General features: G+C 38.4%; 1 protein-coding gene across 2 annotated transcripts in view; it reads right to left on the bottom strand.

Annotated features, from left to right (window-relative positions):
* The window catches only part of PRKD1 (protein kinase D1), a 118,046-nt gene extending 96,612 nt beyond the window's left edge, over positions 1-21,434 (bottom strand). For both annotated transcript variants that reach the window (XM_053946482.1, XM_053946483.1), the window contains exon 1: positions 21,166-21,434. In XM_053946482.1, coding sequence (XP_053802457.1) covers positions 21,166-21,354 — 189 coding nt within the window. In that variant the 5' untranslated portion in view covers positions 21,355-21,434. The remainder of the gene's footprint in view (positions 1-21,165) is intronic.
* Positions 21,435-21,684: the final 250 nt, after the last annotated feature.

The following is a 21,684-nucleotide window of genomic DNA, read 5'->3' as shown; positions in this document are numbered from 1 at the left end:
TAAGAGAAAATGTATAAGCTCTTTTTCTACAGATCATATAGGGATCTTCTGGAAATTATATGAAAAAAGTGTGGAAGCAGAAGTATAAACAGAATCAAAAACACATTACACAAATAAATGGACCACAGGTCCAAAGCAGATCCTGAAGTATGGATATGCTCTCTAAAATCCCTAATAAATGACAGAAACTTGGGGGGCAGCATGAGAAATAAACTTATACGAGGGGGCCAGGCATGAGACACCTCCTTAATGAGCTTCTCCTATTACTGCTGGAGACCAGTGTACTGGGGTAGACAAACAGCCAGTCTCACTGGTGAGATTTTTGATGTACTGAAAAACTTAGGTCCAAGAGGTAAATGAGTGTAGCATGGAGACAAGAAAAACAAAGTATCATTTTAAAAATTTAAAAACCCAAAAGAAACATTTTAATTGTTCACCACCAGAGCTACATATGCAATGGTCATTTCAATTCATTTCCTGTGTTCCCCCCTAAAGCAAAAATAAATGAAGGCAACTGAGGAGAAAGAAAACAGAATTCCTACTGCAGATGTTCTAAGTAGAAGAATGTCAGTAATAGCATCCACACTTAACGTCCTTCATGAGGCAGACAATTTTTTAAACCTTATTCCTAGCACAGAAAGTAGTTGCCTAGTTGTCCCTGGGGATCCATTTTAAAGAAACATTGAAGGCCTGCACACATTTGCAGAAGGGACAGCTGACACATCTAATCATCTAGAAGAAGTAAAGTCAATTGCACCACGTAGTTCCAAGTCATTGGAATGAGTGATGGATGGACTTGACCTAAGATGATGAGGCTGGATTCAATCTACTGTGCCACTCATTAGCGTTGGATACCATATACTAGGAGAAAATTTTATATAAAATACATTCATTTAAGATACTAGTGCTCTTGAACCAAATGCATACAATATGCTTTTTTATTAGAGAACCTAAGTACACATTAGAATTATTTCTGAGTATGAATCTCATAATGTACAAATAATGTAATTCATAAGAATTATATGACTTGATCAAAGAGTCTTTTTTCTGGCACTGATTTTCTTCTGCTATACTGTTCAACAAATGACCCAGTAAAAGAGAAACAAAGTTTGATCACCTGAACTACTTACCCAAAACCAGTTTGGCAAAAGTATTTAGCTACAACACTATCTCAGAATTTCTCTAAATGTGAAGGATTTACAGATATTTTCTAAACATAGAATATTTCATCACTGAATGTGATGATATGAGCAGCTGCAGGATGAAAACAAAAACATTACACACATTTCTCTGGATTATTAGGTCAATTGGCAAACTGCAAGAAGCATTTCAGTTTTTCAAATCCAGTGATAAAGCACATGGACATTGGTACAAATAACTTCCATTCCCTTTGTATGTTTCTGAATCAGTATAACAGTATATGCATCTGAATATACACAAAAAGATGTTTAAGTTTGCAAAGCCAGACATTTTAAAATTCAAAGTGCCAAAATTAAGGCTGTCTATGAAAACTCCATCTGCTCCACAGGACCATACTACTGAGTCACTACACTTATAATTATACCACTTGTGATGCCTCCATCAATCCATGCCTGGATTAATTGGTTTGTTTTCCCATTACTGTTTGGATACAGTATGGAGCAACTTATTTGAAGATACTGATCATTTTTTTTAATAACAATTGAAAAAAATTTCTCAATTACTTCTGTAATTACTGTTTGCTAGAGTATATTAATATTTTTAAAAATATTGCTGTAATAATAGGCACATGAAATGAGAAATATGATTAGGTTTGTGAATTGTCAGGAACTTAGTCCAAGGAAGAATAAGCCAAAAGTAGTTGCCTGTGCCCAGTTTGATCTTTCACATTTGTCTGCCTTCCAAAGTACTTGCCATTATATGTAGCAAATGCAAACCAAGAAATTAAGGTGGCACACTCTCTGTGTCACAAAATATAAGGAAGGGATGTGGTTAGAGGCACAGCATGAATACTAAAGGAAAACACTTTTTATACAGTTTATATAAATATATATGGTTATACATACAGTTATAAAAATATATACAGTTATATAAATATATATGGTTATAGAGATGAAGGGTGATGGAAGGTAATTGAGAAGATAAAGCCACAACACTTTCTTTCCTTTTGCTCCTTCCCTACACCCAAAATATGTCTGTATTTGTTACATCATGTTTATTCATTCAAAATGAAGCATTCTTGAAGTAGCAGTTGCAGGCTCTAATGCTTCAGCAAGCCAGGTCTCATGGATTGAGCAGACAGAAAGCAACAGTGCAATAATAGTTACTTGACTTGCTCCACAAAACAATTTAGCAGCAGGTATGGGGATAAACACAAACACAAAAATGGCACTCAACTTTATAAACTATGCCATTATCTCTTCTGTTTGACCAGGTTTTTTTCCCTGCCTTATTCACCAGATACACTTCAAAATTTGCAACAAATCAGACTGGAAAAGAGAAGGTTGCATGGAGAGCTCACAGTAACCTCTCAGCATCTCAAGGGAGCCTACAGAAAGCTGGAGAGAACTCTTCATCAGGAACTCTACTGACAGGACAAGGAGCAGTGAGTACACATTGAAAGAAGGGAAACGAGTGTGATATTAGAAAGACATTTTTCACTGTGAGGGTAGTTAGACAACAGGTTGCCCAGGATGGGTTCCCCAACCCCGGCAGTGTTCAAGGCCAGAGTGGACAAGGTGTTGAAGAACTTGGTCTAGTGGGAGGTGCCCCTGCCTATGGCAGCAGGGTGGGACTAGATGATCCTTAAGGGCCCTTCTAACCCCATAACATTCTATGATTCTATGCTTTCATGTTGGCCTTCTTCATTATCCAGTCCCAGTTCAACCCCAGAGCCACAGCCCTAAAATTTATGCACATCTGTATTCCTGTGTGTGTTTCAAGTTTTGGTTTAGTTAAGTACTGTGGTTCATGATACTGCTCTTCTTCTAGAGATAATTCTGCTCATCTTCTGTTCATTTAAAAAAAAAAAAAAAAAAAAAAAAGGAATGGGAATTGCTTTCTTTACCAGTGAAGTATCTAGCATGGACCTATCACTTTAAATGTACTACATATTCACTATTTCAATGTATTTGTGCAGTGAGCTGTACAAACATGATTTCCTGCTCTACCATTGCAAATAAATTAGAACATAGCATGTAAGTGGTTCCAGATACAGGTGTTGCATAAAGAACCAGATGTCAACAGTTTTGCAGCTCTGCCCTAATTGTCTTCAACTTTTTCAAAGGTCAACCTCAGAATGTACATTTTACAGAGTATCTTATTCTCAGGTTAAAAAAAAAATAATAGATATTATTATTTTTTTAAATGGGTACACTTCTTCATGCATTATTTCAGACAGTAAATTCCACTATGTTTTTGTTCCCGAGTTTTCATTCCAAAAAGCCTATTCACTCATCTGATGCTGGGGAGAGGCTCTGAAAATGTTTCTTCCAAGGGTTGTTTCTTGCAGCTACAGTAGGACATGAACTGACTAGTAAGAACTCACTCATTACATGTGTCTCCTAAAACTGGTATCTAAGTATTTCTACAGCTCTGAAACAATTGTTGGGCTCACACAAAAAGAATTCTAAACGGTAAAAGAAGAAAAAACTTCAGGTTCCCCAGGAAACAGATTCCTTTTGTAGATACACAATCTCAAGTGCCCTCAAGTGCTGGCTGACGCTCAGGGAGCTATGCAAGAAGCATGCATGTGCAAACAGTTAATGGAAAAACAAACACAAAACAACCTAACACTGGAAGTGTATGGCAAATTGAAAAGCTCACAGGCAACTATTTCTCAAGTCTTTGAGATCAGATCTAAAATGACCACTTCCATTCAGGCTCAAGTATTTCTTTTATTGTTGCTTAATTTACTTTAAGGAATGCAGGTGACTATCCTTGTCCTGACAGGAAGAGAAAACCTGTGGCAGCTACAGAGAGCATTAAGGACATTACTCTGTTTATATTCAGTAAAAGTCTTGCTTTAAATATAATTATATTCTTAAGATGTAAAGTCAAATAACATTGAAGTTTTACAGCTTCCAAGTCTAACCAAAGTAAAAGTGCAGTGTTTTCCAAGTCAATTTAAATCAAATTTGTTCTCCTTGGAAAAATACAGTCAAGATTAAAACACAAGATTCATCCTAGACTAAAACTGTGCACAGCATTTCCTTGTATGTTTTTTAGCATACTATTTCTGAGTTTAATTATACACTGTCCATTGCATGAAATGTAGTATTTATGTTTGTCTTTGGGAATAAATTGCATCCTCTTAACAAAAAAGCTGGAAATAAAAATGTAACTGATACTCAGTTATGCTCCTCAGATTGAGTTGTAAAGGTATTTTGAACTAAATTAATTTGTTAAGCCGAATCTTGAACTTTGTTGCCGAATTCTTCCTCTAGAATCCTTTCTCCATAAAGACAAACCGAAATTCTCCAAAATGCTACATATCTAAACTAGTCCTGTATTTTTGTAGTTTCTGTAGTTCAAAAACAAATTGCCCTAGCTCTCAGTCAAATATTCCCAAAACATAAACACATTTCCAGCTATTTTTTTCCCATCTTGCCCCCTAGTTTTCAAATTAAGTTACTTATTCTAATTGCACTAGTCATTGCTTACTCAACTGATTTCTTAGGTCATGACAACACAGCTTCTGCTTCATGATTATCCCAAGCAGGTCACACAAAATGTAATTCCATTTTTAATTGGAGAGAGAGGAAAAAAATGGATACAATCAGAAAATATTAGAACTGTAGTTCAGACTTCCTTCACATTTCATGAGACAAAGACCAAACAAATTAGGTTTAGTATATGATGAGTAAGAATACAACCATTCAACTGCACACCCTTTTTCATAAGCATTCATGCATCCTAATATCATAAAAACAAAATGTTCAAATTGAAGAGAACTTCAGAGGATCTAGTTTTTGCTCAGATTCATGGCTATAAGCACAAATAATATGACCAATGGGTATAAATGTATATTTTACTGCTATATTATAAAGTGCCCAATATATGTGAAACATGAACCAATTTATCCTATTAAAGCATGGCAATTTTCTTTTTAGATGTGCTGGTCTGTTTACATCAGAATATTCTGGAAAATCACTCCAGCTTGCTGCTTTTCAACCAGAAGGATTTTCCAACCTTTTAAGAAGCAACTTCACAAATACAAAAAACTTAAATCAGTTTACAACTGAAATACAGTATGCCTTACCATACGCAATATATCTGCATCTGCTACAATATTGTGAAGTCTAATCTTGGAGACATCCTAAATATTTTAGCAAAAGTCAAGGCTGCACTTTTCTGAAACTTTCCTATTCTGAAATAGGAAAAAGGAGACCATTAGGATACTGAGAGACAGATTTGATAGTTTTAGGCTGTAGATATCAAGCTGACTGAATAAGCATTGTTCAACAACCATCCCATTTACTTAACTCCTACAGAGAATATTACTGATGGATAAGAAGTCACTGAAACGTCTTCATGTAGCCCTCAGGTTCATTAAACTGATTTTCACTTTCTTGATTTTGGGGAGGAGACATCACATTATAATTTTCATATATATGGATGGATTTCTGTTGATAAGTCTTAATTATATTAAAACTATTTTTAAAAGGCCTCTAAAGAGATTGCACAAGATATCATTGAAAAAGCATGCAAAATTAGCACATTTTCACATTTCATCAGTAGGCAAAAAGTTCAGCCAGATTTTACCAAAAAAACTGTAAGGTACAGGCATTCTTCAGGGAAAATACAACTGATTTCCACATTGTTCCATCCCTGGTTTGGGTTCAGATTAGGGGTTCTGATATATGTTAGTTAGCCGGTTCAGGGTACCCCTGTGCACCCCCCATGTTCCCCACGCGGTGGTCCTCTCTGGGTCACTCACCATTGGAGCATCACCATGCCAGTCCTGTAACCACCCCCCTGTCCACTCCGGAGAGTTCTGTGTCTGTTGCCCCGTCCCCGCATCCCCTATTCGTCCCGGAATCTGTACACACCCCTGTCATGTCCCCATTGGTTACCGCAGTCTACGTCACTCCCCCGTTGTCTGTCCCCATTGGGCGGGAGGGCTTCCGCCCCCGTCTGCCTGCCCCCTATAAAACCCCATGCGCCCTCGGTCCCGTCGCCGTTTTGTCCATGCGGCGCTAGGGAGCGGCCGCAGTTCTCCATCGCAGCTCCACGTGACAATAAAAGCTCTCCAGCCAGCCGCGCAGACAGACTGGACATTCCTTCGCCTCTTTGTCTCGCCCAAGCACCGGCCACAGAGCGTGGCCAGCCCCACCGCAGATGTGCTGAACGCAACAGTGCCCGGGAGACACGCAGCATCCCCAGTCCCGCCAAGAAACAGCGCCCTAGCCGGGCTCTCCAGAGCTGCCCGGGACCGGGGAAAACAACACAAAGCCGCACCACATAATCCAGACAAGATAATCTACTGTCTCAGATGATCCATAACTTCACTCCAATCCATATATAAAACCAAGCAGGGGAAACACATGTGGAAAAATATAAAATTCATCATCTTTTCTTAACTCTTTCAGGCTCTTGGTTACAGTGAAATTAAGACTTCCTTTATTATTATTTTTTATTAAGAAAAGGGGTCAGCATAGCCATAATGACACTTAAAAAAATTACAACATATATTCAGTAGGAAAAATAACACAAGACAAACCAGTCACTTATTTCCTACCTGCAGCAAGCTGGTACTTGCTGATAAGATATAAAAATATATAATTAATTTTCAAATTTCTAGTAAGACCAAAAAAGTGGAAAATGAAAACATTTTGCTTTGAAAACCATGATGCTACACAGCTTTATAAACACTTCAAAATTCAATATTTGAATTTTAATAAATTTTTGAATACTCTAACACAACTACATCCAATATGCCTTCACATTTATAAGTCACATTTGATTCACTTGTAGTAATACATTTTAAAAGTTGGTTGAAAAATAAAATTGAGGAGCTGTAGGAACTTTTAACAAGATACAGCAGTGTACACACTTCTAAGTCGTGAGCTTTTTTATATACTATTAGTTTATGTGTTTGACTATTTTTCTTCTCTTTGGATAAAGTGATTACAAGCAGATCACTCTTTCATTCCCCCAGAAAAAGTCTGATTAATTTTTAAAGCACCATTTTGTCATTAGTTAGGGATTTGGCACAAGAAAAGACAGCTGAGACACATCAATGTAGTTTCAGAAAGAAGAGGGTAGAAGATAAACAGTGTTTGAAACTGTGTGACATAAGCAAGTCTGCACACAAGGAAACAGAAATGTGAAAAAAAATACAGGTAAAGTGGTGGAAAAATTTTTTTTCTCCTTCTGTCAGAAGAAAACAAATATCTACTAAGACAAATAACCACTTCCAAATAATGCCTCTGTTTCTAGAGTCGCTAGCTGAAATTTGGCTTTGTAGTAATAGTAGCTTGCTTACCTGGCTGTACTACAAACTGGCGCATAACTGAAGACACACAGCAGATACATACATATTACACTAAGAACAAGTGTGTTTCACTTTTTTTCCTGAATGAAAATACAACCAAAAAGTTTAAAAACTTCCTCCCCTCACCATGACAATTTACTTCAATGTACGTATTCAAAGGCTTTTTGGTTTCTTTTTTGCATTTAACAAACATTATCAGTTGATCATTACCTAAAAGCAGGGACAAGAGTTGCCAATATACTGTTCACTTACAGTAAAACACCTAATAAGGGAAATCTCCCATGGCCATTTATCTACCTCTCTCCACACAATTGCTACCCAGAGCCTTCTTGGGCTGAGTGCACCAGACCTCATTCGCACTCGGCAGCTCTGTAAATGACTTAAACAATACTCAGAAATCCTTGACATCATACATAACCCAAGTAATCAAAACTTAAAACATAAGTTTTAAGTCCCCAAATACACTAGGGACTAGACAGGGAAAGGGGGAAGACTAAAAGTAAGACAGTAAAAACTCAGAATATTGCTGAGAACAAATCACTAACTTAGATCTTTATTAGAACTTTTAGATTGTTTATTAACATGGAAGACTACTCTTTCTGTACCTCTAATTGGTCCAAATTGATTTCAGAATTAAACTTTCGAACACTGCAGGTATCACAGGAAAGCTCAAAAAAGCTGTCAAAACCTGCAAGAAGTTAAATTTCATCTTAACATCACTGTACTCTCCATATAGCCAGTCCTGTAAGCTGAGTATACATGCAACATTGGGTACAACAGCAGCACAGTCCCCCAGCAGCACAGTGATGAAAAGCCTTTGTAATAAACAACTAATTTAGGAAAGCATATTAATGTTCTATCAATATTTAAGAATTTACATATAACTAGAGAACCCAGTAGCAAGCTTCTTTAGTGTTATCTGCTGAGGCAAATTAGAAGGGAAAACTAAATCCAAGGATGTCCAATGATTTGCACCCATCTAACCTGGTAATAAAGCTTGATTTCCAATGTATTTGTCTCACAATAGTTCGTGAATTCTGACACAAATTTTTCTATGCTTAAGCCTGTGGAAATGTTTGAATCCCATATGAATTCTCTCCAAACTAAAAGCCTGAAGTCCAAGGCAGCCTACCTTCAGTAATATCACCTGGCTCCTTGTTCTACCCAGATGTTGGCTTCTGAGAGAAACAGAACTAAATTTTCTTTGCTATTACTAGTTTTTCATCAAAAGTAACTAACTTGATAAATATGAAAAAAAAAAAAAAAAACTGGGCACGAGAGGACAGGGATGAAAGAATAAAAAACAACTTAATTCTCTGAAAAAAAAACAAGATCTAGTTCTTTCAATAGTGTCCACTCAATTCACCTGTCATTTGTTCCCATTCCCCCACTGATGTCCAGAGAAAGAACAAAAATACAGGTTATTCCAATCTAAAGCTTCATACATTTTCAAATTGTCACAGAGCTGGTCAATCATCATTTCATAAGAATCTGAATGCAAACTCTGGAATCAAAAAATAGCATAATTCTTGGATTAAAAGGAAATAGTAATATTAATAAATGTTATCATAAGTAATCCTAAAATGCAGTTTCAATATTTTTTTTAAACTCGTGTCCTATTGTTTATCTGTACTCATTTAAGCATGTTCTCAACATGGCAAGTGACATTCAACATTCACTTTTGTTTGAAACACATAAGAAAAAGAAGGGGATAACAATCAAGCCACACTAATGAAAGAATTTTATGCATTCCTATTCAAAAGATGGAAGTAAAGCTTTGACTTGCTCTTTGGAAAGCCCCTCTTGTTATGTAACAATTTTTTGTTGTTTTCAGAAACTCTCTCTTGTACTGCTAAATAGAGGGGGGGGGAATGGTGACATTATTACTCAAAAATTGAGTTAACAGAATAAAAATATGCTTTCTAAATTAAACATATGCTTTCTAAATTAAATTTAGCTTCACTCACAAGCAATTGATAGAGATATACTCTATATATCAGTGAGACCAACAAACAAGTATTTTTCCTCTTCTGATCTTTTCCTGAGGCATCTCCCAATATATTCTATCAAGTATTTACATACTGATTATTTACCTCTCAAATAAGGAAGCAGATATTTGCTGACCTCTTAAATTGATGAGATTAAGTTTTTCATTCTTAAGTCACCTTTGAAAAAACAGGTGCGATTTTCAGTAGCTTTAAAAAAAGTTTAGAAATCCTTGTTTCACACATCAATCTTCAAAAGGATTTCTATCCTCTTCACTATACTACACCCAAAAAAATGAGACTTGCTCAACTGCTAGTATAACTGATACAAATTTTTTTCCCCTTTTTTAACAACATAAATAATTTACTTCTGGGTAGACCAATGTATTTAACAAAATTATGTGAATGCAGTACGAAACCGTGCTCTGAATGTTACCAAGCGTTGTTAACATTCTTCAATTTAAACATAGAATTGCACATATGTGTTAACTGGGAATGCACAGCACATTAAAATATGTTGAAAAATCAGCAGCCAAATTTTAGCTTGAACTGCATGCCCTCAGTTTACTCAACTGTCTACCAGTCCAGGATATTAACTTCAGATGCCTAGATTACATAGTATCACCAGTCAGTAAGATCCTGTTAAGCACAGAAAAAATGAGCACAGGTGAAAGAGGAGTTAAAGCAAGAAGCAATACAACAAACATCAATTTTAGCTGGGCTGTTACCTTGGTCTTCCCACTAAGCCCTAATAAATAATGCATCTTCTGCCCTGCAAAACATCTTTAACATGCACGTGTCCTCCCTGCAAAGACAGATAAATCAAACATGTACTCATCAGTTCACTTCTCAAGCAGTGTATCATCTTCCTTCTTTGAAAAGTTGTACATTGTTCCATTTGAAACAAATTTTGCAGCAGATGGGTGTGTTAATTCATTGTATCAATCCTTCCTTTAATCTCTGCACAGACCAATCCATTACCATTCCATAACAACAGATAACTCAGCAGGCCATTCCTCTATTTTTTATGTCCAATCTGTAAGTTTTGAGGCCTTTATTTCACATGGAAAGGGTTGGTGTGGTTTTTATTAACAATTTTGCCTAAGGAATTACCGTGCTTTTGCCCACCACCTAAGATGGATTTCTCATAAGAGTTTTTTTCAAAGATACTGCCAATAAACATCTGGGTTTATATGCTGAGATATCATTCAATGCAGTTTAAGATGTGGTGAAATCACCAGCTCTCCAGTACACCTTGACTGCAATGTACTGAAGGGAGGGACTTCTTCCCTGTACACAAAAATATAGCAATATATAATAAGGTTCTATTATACTACAGGACACCTTATATCTATTAGGCATTAATGTAACAAATGGACAAATATAAACAAAGATTCACTGCATACTCTGAGAATCACAGAAACATCAGAACCTCTGGAAGTTATCTAGTCTGACTTCTCTCTTGCAGCTGAACTATCATCGACACAAGGTTTTGTTTACCCAAGTCCAAAAACAAAAGATGAAGTCTCCACCATCTCTCTGGGTACCTGTTGCAATACTGCACTACTATCAAAGAGATTTTTAACCTAATGTCCAATCTGAATCTCTTTCAAACCTCAGTTTGAAACCTCAGTTCTTAGTTTCAGCCTCTGTCACCGGCTGGAAGAGTTTAGCCCTATAAGCTTTGTAAACTCCTCTTAAGGATTCACATCAAGAACCAATTTAGCACCGGAATACAGCTCATAGTGGGAGTTGCTAAATAAAAGTAGTCAAATGAAAGAAAGAAAGAGGAGGTTTACATTGGATGATATTATCATAAATGATTAATCATTTAAGCTAGTTTAAGAACTGGAAGTCAGGACACTGGCATTTCTTTGTAAGGTTTGAAAAACATGTCAGTCCCTGGGTCAAGTCCACATGGCGTGATACATGATCATAAACATAAATTAGAGATATACTAGAGAGACATTTCTAGATGTAGAGGACAAGTATTTTTATTTTCTGAACTATTTGATTTTACTATATTTTCTGCCTGACAGTGTTACAGTTACCTGATTTGCCTTGCGGCAAAATGGTCTGCAGGCATACTGTAACATGAGAAGGATAACATACAGACAGCAATGTTTAATTTTCCTCCAGAAATCAGGAAGTCACATAGTCTAAAATCAAGAGATCTTTTCCCCTAACTTAATTCCCTCCATCCCTACAAATGCACACAGACTTTGACCAGATTGTTTCAATTTTCACTCAACTTTTTTTTTTTTTTTTTTGGGGGGTAGGACAGCCAACTCTTTAAGAAAAAATGCAGGGAAAACCATGTGGGTTTGGAACTGAATGAACTTCTACTCATATTCTACATATTTCACTGCATTCCTTCTATTTAGAGGTAAGTATAATAAAAAGAACAAAAGCATGAGTTCAACCTTTCAGATATCTACAGTATGTGTGTTTTTATTATTCTGGTATTTTCACATTTTCCTAGATGTATTTGATTTTGGGTGGTGACACAATTCTCAGAGAGGTAAGAACAGTACTTGCAACATTAGACAGCATGGTCAGCACACCTGGATTCCTGTCACATAAACAGACAGCAAACCTGTAACCCAGTCCTTAAAAGCTGATGTGAAAAGGGGCTGAACTTAGAGCAAAATGGGAAAATTATTACAGCTAAACAGAAAACATCAGCTCATACTGTCCTCTCCTTATCAGTGAGGTTTCCTTCATGGCACAGACCCTCACTCCATGGATTAACAACACAATTTAAGAAGTTTAATCCTCTGTGGCCCAAGGTTCTATGGGGCTTTAAGAAATGTTTCAGCCTGCATCAGGCCCTAGCCTAGCACCCATAAATTAGATAAGGACATACAGCACTGCTGAGAGGGAGAGCAAGATATGCTTGACCACTATGGCCCACATATAGCCACAGATATGGCCCAATAGTATTTCTACTGTTATGTAAAGGGATTTCTCAGGAGGAAAGATTGAGTAATAGGGTAAGTCGATGTTTTTAAGGACAAGTATCTTTCAGGTAAATTGCCTCATTGCCAGAATGTTTCTCCCAGATCCAGCTGTGTCTTGCCTGTGCAAGCTGTTGAGAAAAATTCCTTCTAACACTTGGGAAAAAATTATTTCTCAAGGGTGACTTTTAAAAAATTATTTGAAGAAAGAAGAAATAAAGCACTCTTTCCAACTACACAGGACATGTTCAGATACAGCTCTTTTAAAATGCACAAGGTAGAGGCTTAGAGCTGGCAACTGTGGTCATGGTTTGCAGCTTCTCTTAGTAGATCATTAGTATAGATCTTTATTTAGATCTTAGTATACACCTTCTGTATAAAGTCACATTAGGAAAACCTTTTTATGCCAACCAGTAATGAAAGTCTCTAAACGCCTCTTTACTTCTCTTAGAAAACAGCCAAGAACCAGATTAGGTGATGTACATTCATGCTTCTTAATTTAAAAAAAAATTGATATTTTTTTATCAAAATAATTACCTATGTTTTATCTTGAAAGCCGTAATACTGTTTCTGATGTGGTTCTGACTGCAGACGAGGCACACACAACAAGCTACATAAGAGATACAATCACAACACAAATATAAACATTGTATAGTTGGAGAAGTAGAAAAGCTTACCTCTTGACAAAACCTTCCTCAGCTGAAGAAGAAAACACACACATACAAGGAACAAGAAAAAGGAAGCCACAAATAAGTGGAGGAAGAGAAAGTAGACAATAGAGATATACACTGTAATTTATGCCTAACTTTATGTCTATGCATAAATCACTGCAATATATCCATAGTATTACCTCAACATAGTGTGATACACTACATTACCCTTCCAACCTTACACGTTGTTTAGGCAGATAAAACTAGAAGAGCATTTAGAAAGCAAAAATCTGCCTCATGAACTAGCTGACTTGAAGTGCTTATGTAAATATTCCATACTTTCAATGATCAAAAGCTAATATGCACAATTTATTTTAATCATAGTTTTTGAGTGACAACAAGTCTGCCATCATTTTAGACCTTTTCCTGCATAGAAATATTTAAAAAGAAAGAAAAGTCTCAAAAAGCAAGAGCTCATTTAGCATTACTAAAAGTATATGAAGAAGAAAAAAGTTGAAAACCTGTGAAAAAAAGTCTGTTTTGGTTTGCAAAATCCTGGACGTTCATACCAAAACCACAAGCAAGGAAAATGTAAACAAAATGGATGCCAGAGCAGAGCAGGTTATTTTGCAGCAAGTGAGACACAACTAAAAAATTTAGGTAGCCTTTCTAGCAGAACCTCTACAATCAACCCTGCAAAAGCGACACTCAAGTCTGATAAGGAAAAATGAAACAACTATTTTCTCACCTCAGTGCCTAGCAAAATCATGGAGCAGCTCCTCTTGGACACTATGCTATGGCACATGGAAAATAATAAGGTGATTGGTGACAGCTACCATGGCTTCACTAAAGGCAAATCATACCTGAGAAATTTGGTGGCCTTCTACAACGGGGTTACAGCAGCAGTGGATGAGGGAAGAGCACAAGACATGATACACATGGACTTGTGCAAAGCAGTTGACACTGTCCTGCATGAACATCCTCTTCTGTAAGGTGGAGAGATGTAGATTTAATGGATGGACCTTTCAGCAGATAAAATTTGGCTGGATGATAGCAATCAGAGTTGCAGCTCAATATCCATCAGAAAGCAGTGAGGAGTGGATGTTCCTCAGGGGGTGGCGCTGAAATGGGCATTTTTAACATCTTTGTCGGTGACTTGGACAGCAGGACTGAGAACACCCTCAGCAAGCTTGCTGCTGACACCAAGCTGTGTGGTGCAGTTGACAAGCTGGAGGGGAGGGAAGCCATCCAGAGGGTCCCCGACAGACTTGAGATGGGGACATGTACAAACCTCAGGAAGTTCAACAAGGCCAAGTACAAAGTCCTGCACCTGGGTCGAGGCACTCCCAGCATAAATACAGCCTGGGTGGAGAAGGGATCAAGACTAGCTCTGGGGAGAAAGACTTCAGGATGTTTGTGGACCAAAAAGCTCAACATGAGCTGCTAATGTACACTTGCAGCCCAGAAGCCAACTCTAAGCAACCTTACCCATTCCGTCATTCTGTGATCATTAAGGTGCCTTCCAACCACTAATCATTCTATGATTTTACCAGAACACACCATAAGGGAGACTTACAAATGATAATTTGACAGTATGCAAAAGGCATGTAATAGCTCCAGAAGAAAGGGAAATCTTCCTCCAAGCAGCAAGAAACATATACAAGTCAACTGCTAGCACTGACTAAAGATATACATAAAGGTATACCATATATACAGCCACACTGTTCTACAGGGAAGATTAATCAAGTATTTTAGAGGACAGTTCACTTGCACTTGGGATAAACACTTGAAAGAGACATTTTAATTATATACTTGATTGCAACTATGTAACTGCAACCATATTACACAATGTCAACATAAACATGTCTGATGTCAACCAGTCAAGAAGCCAGAGATAACCTACACAACTGTGATTTTAAAAATCTACAAACAATGCATGTGCTTATCAGAGGTTGCTTGAGATATACACCGAGTACATTGAGACTGAGAATTGTCTCTACTGTAATTTTTAATTCTACACTTCTGTATCTTAAAAATAATTGCTTGCATAATCACTAAAAAAGCAAACAAATATTTGGCATAAGTTTTTAACTGAAATAGTTTCATATGCAAAATACAGTAAAAATAAGACATCAAAAGCAACAATATGCAGACTTCATTAAGCGTGTTTGTTTCCTTGCAAGTAACCACTTTATAAACATACGGTAACCATACAGGCAGATTTCTCCAAACACAGAGGAGGGAAAAGAAAATCTAGGTAAGAAGAACAAGTCAATTTCAGATGTTTGTGAGCAAACTCCAGAAATCACAGGAAAACACCTATAGTCAAAGTCTGAGCAAATCCTTTAAGGGATTTGACACATCCAGGGTGTTTCACACGATCCACAGCAGAGATCTCACAAACCCACTACACTTTCAGGACACACTGGGCTTTCTGTGCATTCTCAGGTCATCATGTGGTTTACACCCAGTAAGTCTTCTATGGGACAGTCAGACCTTGGGTATTTCAAATTCACTGAGGACATACCATACTATTTCCACATGGCACCTCTGTCTGAGAAATGTTGCAACTTCATTCAATAAATTCCATCCTTTCTCCGGCAACAGAGCTGAATCTCATCAGCAGTGACAGAAGTATCTCAAATGCCTATTCATCTTCTAATTTCTTTAAATCATTATGGAGATTATGTATTTCCTGGGGAAAGCATCAGTGGAAGTAACACAAGATCAACACATTCCTTCTGTAATTCCTTTAAAAATTAAGATGTAAAGTGCTTTGGTTACAAGCCTGTCCTCTATGAAAAGCTCCATCTTATTTTTTATTCTATGACAATGCATTCAATAGTCTTTAATCATTAGCTAGGAAATTCTCAAATGCTCTACACAGCTTGTGGTATTAAACCCATTTTCCCTATCATGACAGATGACATAACAGAGTTAACATTTCTTAAAAACCCCAGTTGCTTTAAACTAATTCAGACCGCTCCCTTTCACTGAAGTTACGTTTTACTAGCATCTTCTTAGATATGGTCCAAAAGTAACTATAACTAAGCTACAAACTAATGTTACATACAGCGACTTACAGTTTTCAGGGTGGAGAACAATAAATGTAAAGTCAATAAGAGATTAAACTGTAAACATCAGAAGTCTCCCTTGAGTTTGGAAAATGTTTATGTGCATAGTAACAAGGCACCTTGCATTTCTCAAACTCAGTGTAACAACTTGGTACTTCCACAACACAGGCAGAGAAAAACATTCAGTGCTGAGAAAAACTCACTTCATGGAAAAAAAAAAATTAATGTTTTGCTACCAGTGCACACCAGTGAAAGACACCATGAGAATTTAACTATCACAAATAAACACCACATCTGTAATAACTTTTCTAGAACATAGACAACACTGTTGTGAATACATGACATGTTTACATTTGTATACTTGGATGGATATATGACTCTTGGTCAGCATGTTAAAAACCTGTCAGTTTCCCTGTTTATCCTGAAGTTAAAAATCTCTATAGTACCTCATGCACACTGAGTCCCTATCCGACTCTAAAGAAATTGCTTCCATTACCACCAGGCTGTTGTTTATTTTAGGAGAATGTGTAGGTTTGGGGTAAAAACAAACAAAAAAACCCACCCAAACAAAAACCCCCACAAACAAACAAAACCCCCATCATTGATATAAACAAACCCCACATGTTTTCCACGACTGCTTAAAAACATTGCAGAAAAAGATAAATATATTTTCACATCAACCTTTGGAAGAGGTTTTCTCCTTTCTTTGCTCAGACCACAAGAGATTCCAGCCTGAGAAAACAAAACTGAGTTAATTTTTGTTTTCCTTTTTTATTTATTTGAGAATAAATTACATTTTTTTTATGACAACTAGAAGCAAAAGTAAATGCATACCTGTTCCTGAATGTGTTTGGTTCAATTCTCAGGAACACTCTTAAAATGGCTCATGATTCCATTTGTAGCAATTCGCCTAATTTAACACCAGGTAATATTACATAAAGATGAATCTGGGCACAGTATTCCTTCCAGTTGCAGTATGCTACTTGAATAAGTACTTTTCTCTTTGTCCTTTACCTTTCCCAAAATGGCCTTTCTCTTTATTACTTTTTTTTCCCCCATTGAAAAATTGCAGAATTATTCAAACCACTGAACCATCTACAATACCACTTTTATAAATCAGTCTGAACTACACAGTCTATGCAGTTCAACTCATTTCCTCTGTTTCTGATCATGTTTTTTTCTTGTATTTATGATTTTTGTATTCCTCACAACTTCTAAGTCTTGTTCTGAAGTGCTGAAGGCCTAAACCAGCATACGATCTTAACAGCTGACCTAAGAGCTATTTTATAAAATACACATTCTCAAGTCATAAAACACTGCCTTATGTATTTAGTTGAGAACTCAAAGTTTCCAAAACTTGGCAATGCCACTACAGTACCCCAACTCATCATATGTGAGCTATAACGATGACAAAGAATTTCAAGAAACACAAAATATAAATAAAAATATCCCCTTCAAATCAAACTTGCATGAATTTTTATTAAAAAGTTGCATAAAGATTACTTTCTTTGTCTTTTTAGTCTTTGGTAATATGGTAATTCCATACAATTAAAATGTGCTTTGCATTACACTTTCGTCCTGGAGAAGTGGTTTTATTGTGGGCAGCTAGCGCAAAAAGGACAATAATTCATACTATTTGTCTTCAGAAAACAAAGATTGTATTTTACAATATCCTCCCACTCTTCTTATGGGGGTGTCAGCCTAGAAGTCAAACACTGGCATATATTTTAAAGTTGATCCTCATGTATTGTCAACTACATCATCATTTAAATGTTAAAGATCCATTTTAACTGAAGAAAAAATAATCCCACATTGACAAGTCTAAAGGTTTTCATGTCACTGGTTCTAAGCAAGACAAACAAAACACACCAACTCAAAGGAATCAAATTTTGTTGTCTTCAGAACACTTCTAAACAGATTTAAATGTGTTTGAATTTATGGCAGAAATCAGTACGTATCATTTAATCTTCAGATTTGTAAAGGAAGTGTCTTTACAGTTATCTCAGGATAAAACTTCTGAAGGAATGCCTCTCACAGAAAATAGAGAAAAAGCCACACTTTGCTCATTCTGTTTTACACATCATGTACATTAGACCATCAGTACAATTATACTCTCTAAAATTAAAAACAAGACAGCATCTGAAGTGAAAAAGTTAATCTAAGTAAATACAAATACATGTTTGTAAGGAAATGTAAACTTCTAAATTATACATAGCATTGAGTTTTATACATGTGAATTCACATGTATATTACTTATATACAAAAACACCATATAAAGACACAGAAATAGAGTCTCTATATGTATATACACACATAAATGTATACATACATACACACTGTATTAACATCCTACTCAGGCCTACATATGCTCCATTCTGCACACTTTGAGAGGTTTATTTCAATTTAACATAGATTTTGAGCAGGAGTAAATTAAATGGGTGCATAAACCTGTGCAGAGGAAGGGTCATAATCATCTGAAATCAGGTATGCCCACATCACCATGCAAGAGGCTCCTTATAAGCAGATCATCTGACTCTGATATTGAAGAAAAGTCAGCACAATCCTAAAAATAAAGCTGTATGCAAGAGGACTGCTTAAATATTTAACAGCACACTACAGACATAGTGTTGATTTTAGCAGTCTAAGATGACAACCATCGAGAAAAACAAAACCACAATTTCTCATCCTTATATATTGCTTCAACTGTCCAGACCAAATACAAGGTTTCAAAGGAAATTGTTGCCTGGTTGACCACTACTCTACAGACCCAAAGAAACTTCAAAAATAGCATGAGATTTCAATATAAAATTCTTCATAGTGTAGTCTCCTGCTTGATTGTGATAAGCAAATACATCTTTGTTGTAAAATCAAGAGTAGCAACCACTGCAAATCATTTCAGTAAAAGATAAAAACATGAACCTACAACATATAAATAGTTACCTTGTAACAGTTTTAGATATCACATAATTTTTTTAAGTCTCTGCCAGTATGCCAAGTAACTTTGAAAACACAAACAATCCCATCAGGTTTAGTGAAACAATAAAATCATGTATATCGTGTATACACACTTGCAGTCTTAAGATGCAAATGGAGACTCTAAGGACTAAATAACATATGAATTGCTCTGCAGGGTGGAGGAGGTAGAGGCCACTATTTAACAAGAAAAGAAAATAAAAACAAACAAACCAAAGCCTATCTTTCTTCCAGTTTTCCCTTTCTCTGAGCCACTTCCCTTTCAATAGCCTTGGGAAAGCAGATATTTCAGCCATGAGAAACTGTGACTAGAAGAAAGTTCCTCATTCAAGTGTGCCCTGCAGGGAAGCAGCTACATGATGCTCTCTTTTATGCAATTAAGAAACTGCAACAAACTAATATTCAAAATTTTTATGTCAGTACTCACTCAAGTAAGTTTGACTGTTTGAGCACAGGCCAGCACATTTCATTTTCTTTACACAATGGTACATTATTAGGAAATGAGGTTTAAAATCAAGCTTACAGTAAGCCCATTAATTAATAAACTACTCAAGAACAGTAAATATAAACAATGAATACAACAATCTTAGCTTTTCTATTATTGCTAGCACAATAACTTCTGAATGGTGAAATATGGAATGTATTTAAGCTGTTTCAGACGTATATGTCATCAAGTGGCAAGTGTTGGCCTAGCTTTAAAAACAAATACGGTAATGTGAAAGAGTACACCTTTCTCAAAAATTTGATTTAAAAAAGCAGGTAGCCATTTCTTAAATTACGAAGAATGCAAAATTTAGAAAAAAGGATGCATATTTTATACTTTTTTGAAAACACTTCATTAGTTGCTCTTCAACAAAAAAGAAGCTCCACTATCCAGTGAAGTTCAGGTTGATGATCCACAGAGAGATGTAAGGCAAAGCTATCAACTTAAAGAACAAAAAAAAAAAAAAAACCAGTCTCTGTCTGAAATATTTTTACCTCGGTAAAAACAAGGGGGAAGAGGAAGAATTTTTTTCCATTATAATCATCCTGAATATTTAGGCTGCCTTTTTCTCCTTTGCAATCACTATACTTTTACCTATGGGCCTTTCACACAACAAACACGGATAAAGTAAAACTTTATTATACAACACGACTGTTAAAACAGAGAAATCAGAGAAGACAAAGGCAGCGGTGGCTCAGGCAGAAGCTCGGTGGATTTCCGCGTATAGCGTGAGTTCCACCGAAGCGTAGTGGTGAACTGCGCCTGACGACGGTGCCGCTCCGGAGGGGTCGCGGTGACTGCCACCCCCGCGGGCAGCGGGGCTCCCCACCCGCCGGCCCAGTGACCCACCGCCGCCGCCAGCCAGGGCTGACTCAGTCCCCTCCCGCGCCTCGGCCACCTGCCAGCCCCGGGGGCTGGCCCCAGCGCCACCCCGCACCCCTGTCCAGCGCCCGCCCCCACGGCCGGCACCGTCCGGGGCCGGGCAGCGCCGCGGGTGCAGCGGGCCGGGGCGGCTCTGCCGGGCTGCCTGGCACAAGGAAAGGCGTGCGAAGCGCTGCGCGCCGCTTTGAATCCTGGACTGTCGGGGTTGGCTTTTCCTTGTTACTCTTTGCCTTTTTTTTTTTTTTAAGTGGAAACTTTCCGCTCCCAGGAGAGACCGGGACAGCGTGAACTGCCCCGGGGCGCCGCGCTGCCATCACAGCTGACAGCTTTCTGCCCCCCGCGCCCCCCCCCTTCCGCAGCATTAAAAAAGCAGCGGATAGATCCGGCCGGAGTTTGTTTTTAATAACGGCTTTTGGTTCGCACAGCCACTTACATCCCTGGCAGCAAAATTAAAAGTCAAGCTCGCATGCGAGCATCCCGCACAGAACCTCCTCCGCACCGGGGTCGTGGGGGGCGCGGCAGAGAGACAAGTGGGGCGCCGGGGGAAAGAAGTGGGGCCAGCGGCAGGGAAGTTGGGATGGGTTTCGTTTATCCCCGGAGCAGAGCCACCGGGAAAGGAAAGTTCACAGCCAACAAAAGCGCCCGCGGGCAGCGGCTCGGGGCTCGCTCTGGGGCCTTCTTCTTACCTTCTGGTCTACGATGGAGCAAGCCATTTCCCGGACGTGGGCGAGGCTGAAGTCCCCCGAGGAGTCCTGCAGCAGCAGCACCGGCTCCCGGCTCAGCCCGATCTGGAGGTGGAAGGCGACGCCGCCGCCGGCAGCAGCCCCCGGCGGCGGCAGCGGGCTGGGCGGCCGGATCAGCGGAGGGGCACTCATCGGAAACTTCCCGCCGAAGCCGCCGCCGGAGCCGAGGAGTCACGGACGGAGGGGCAGAGTCGGGCGCCGCCGCGAAAAGTTTGCGGCCGCCCCGGAGGCGCCGGGCGAGTTTCCCCGCGAAGTTTCAGGAAAGTCCCGCCGAGCTCCTCCCGGGTGAAAATGGCGGGGGGGGGGGGAGGGGGGTGTGGAGGGGAGGACCGGGGAGGATGCAGACAGGAAAAGGCGGCGAGAAAGACGCGGGGGGAGCGCAGCCCAGCGCCGCCGAGGTGGTGCCGCCGCTCGGGCTGCTGGCGCCGTGCGCGGCGCGGGGGCGGGACGGGCCGCGCCCTC

This window comes from Vidua chalybeata, chromosome 6 (genome assembly GCF_026979565.1).
Source record: "Vidua chalybeata isolate OUT-0048 chromosome 6, bVidCha1 merged haplotype, whole genome shotgun sequence".
Classification (NCBI taxonomy): domain Eukaryota; kingdom Metazoa; phylum Chordata; class Aves; order Passeriformes; family Viduidae; genus Vidua; species Vidua chalybeata.
Note: the sequence above shows the minus strand (reverse complement) of the source record. Positions and strands in the feature narration are given on the sequence as shown.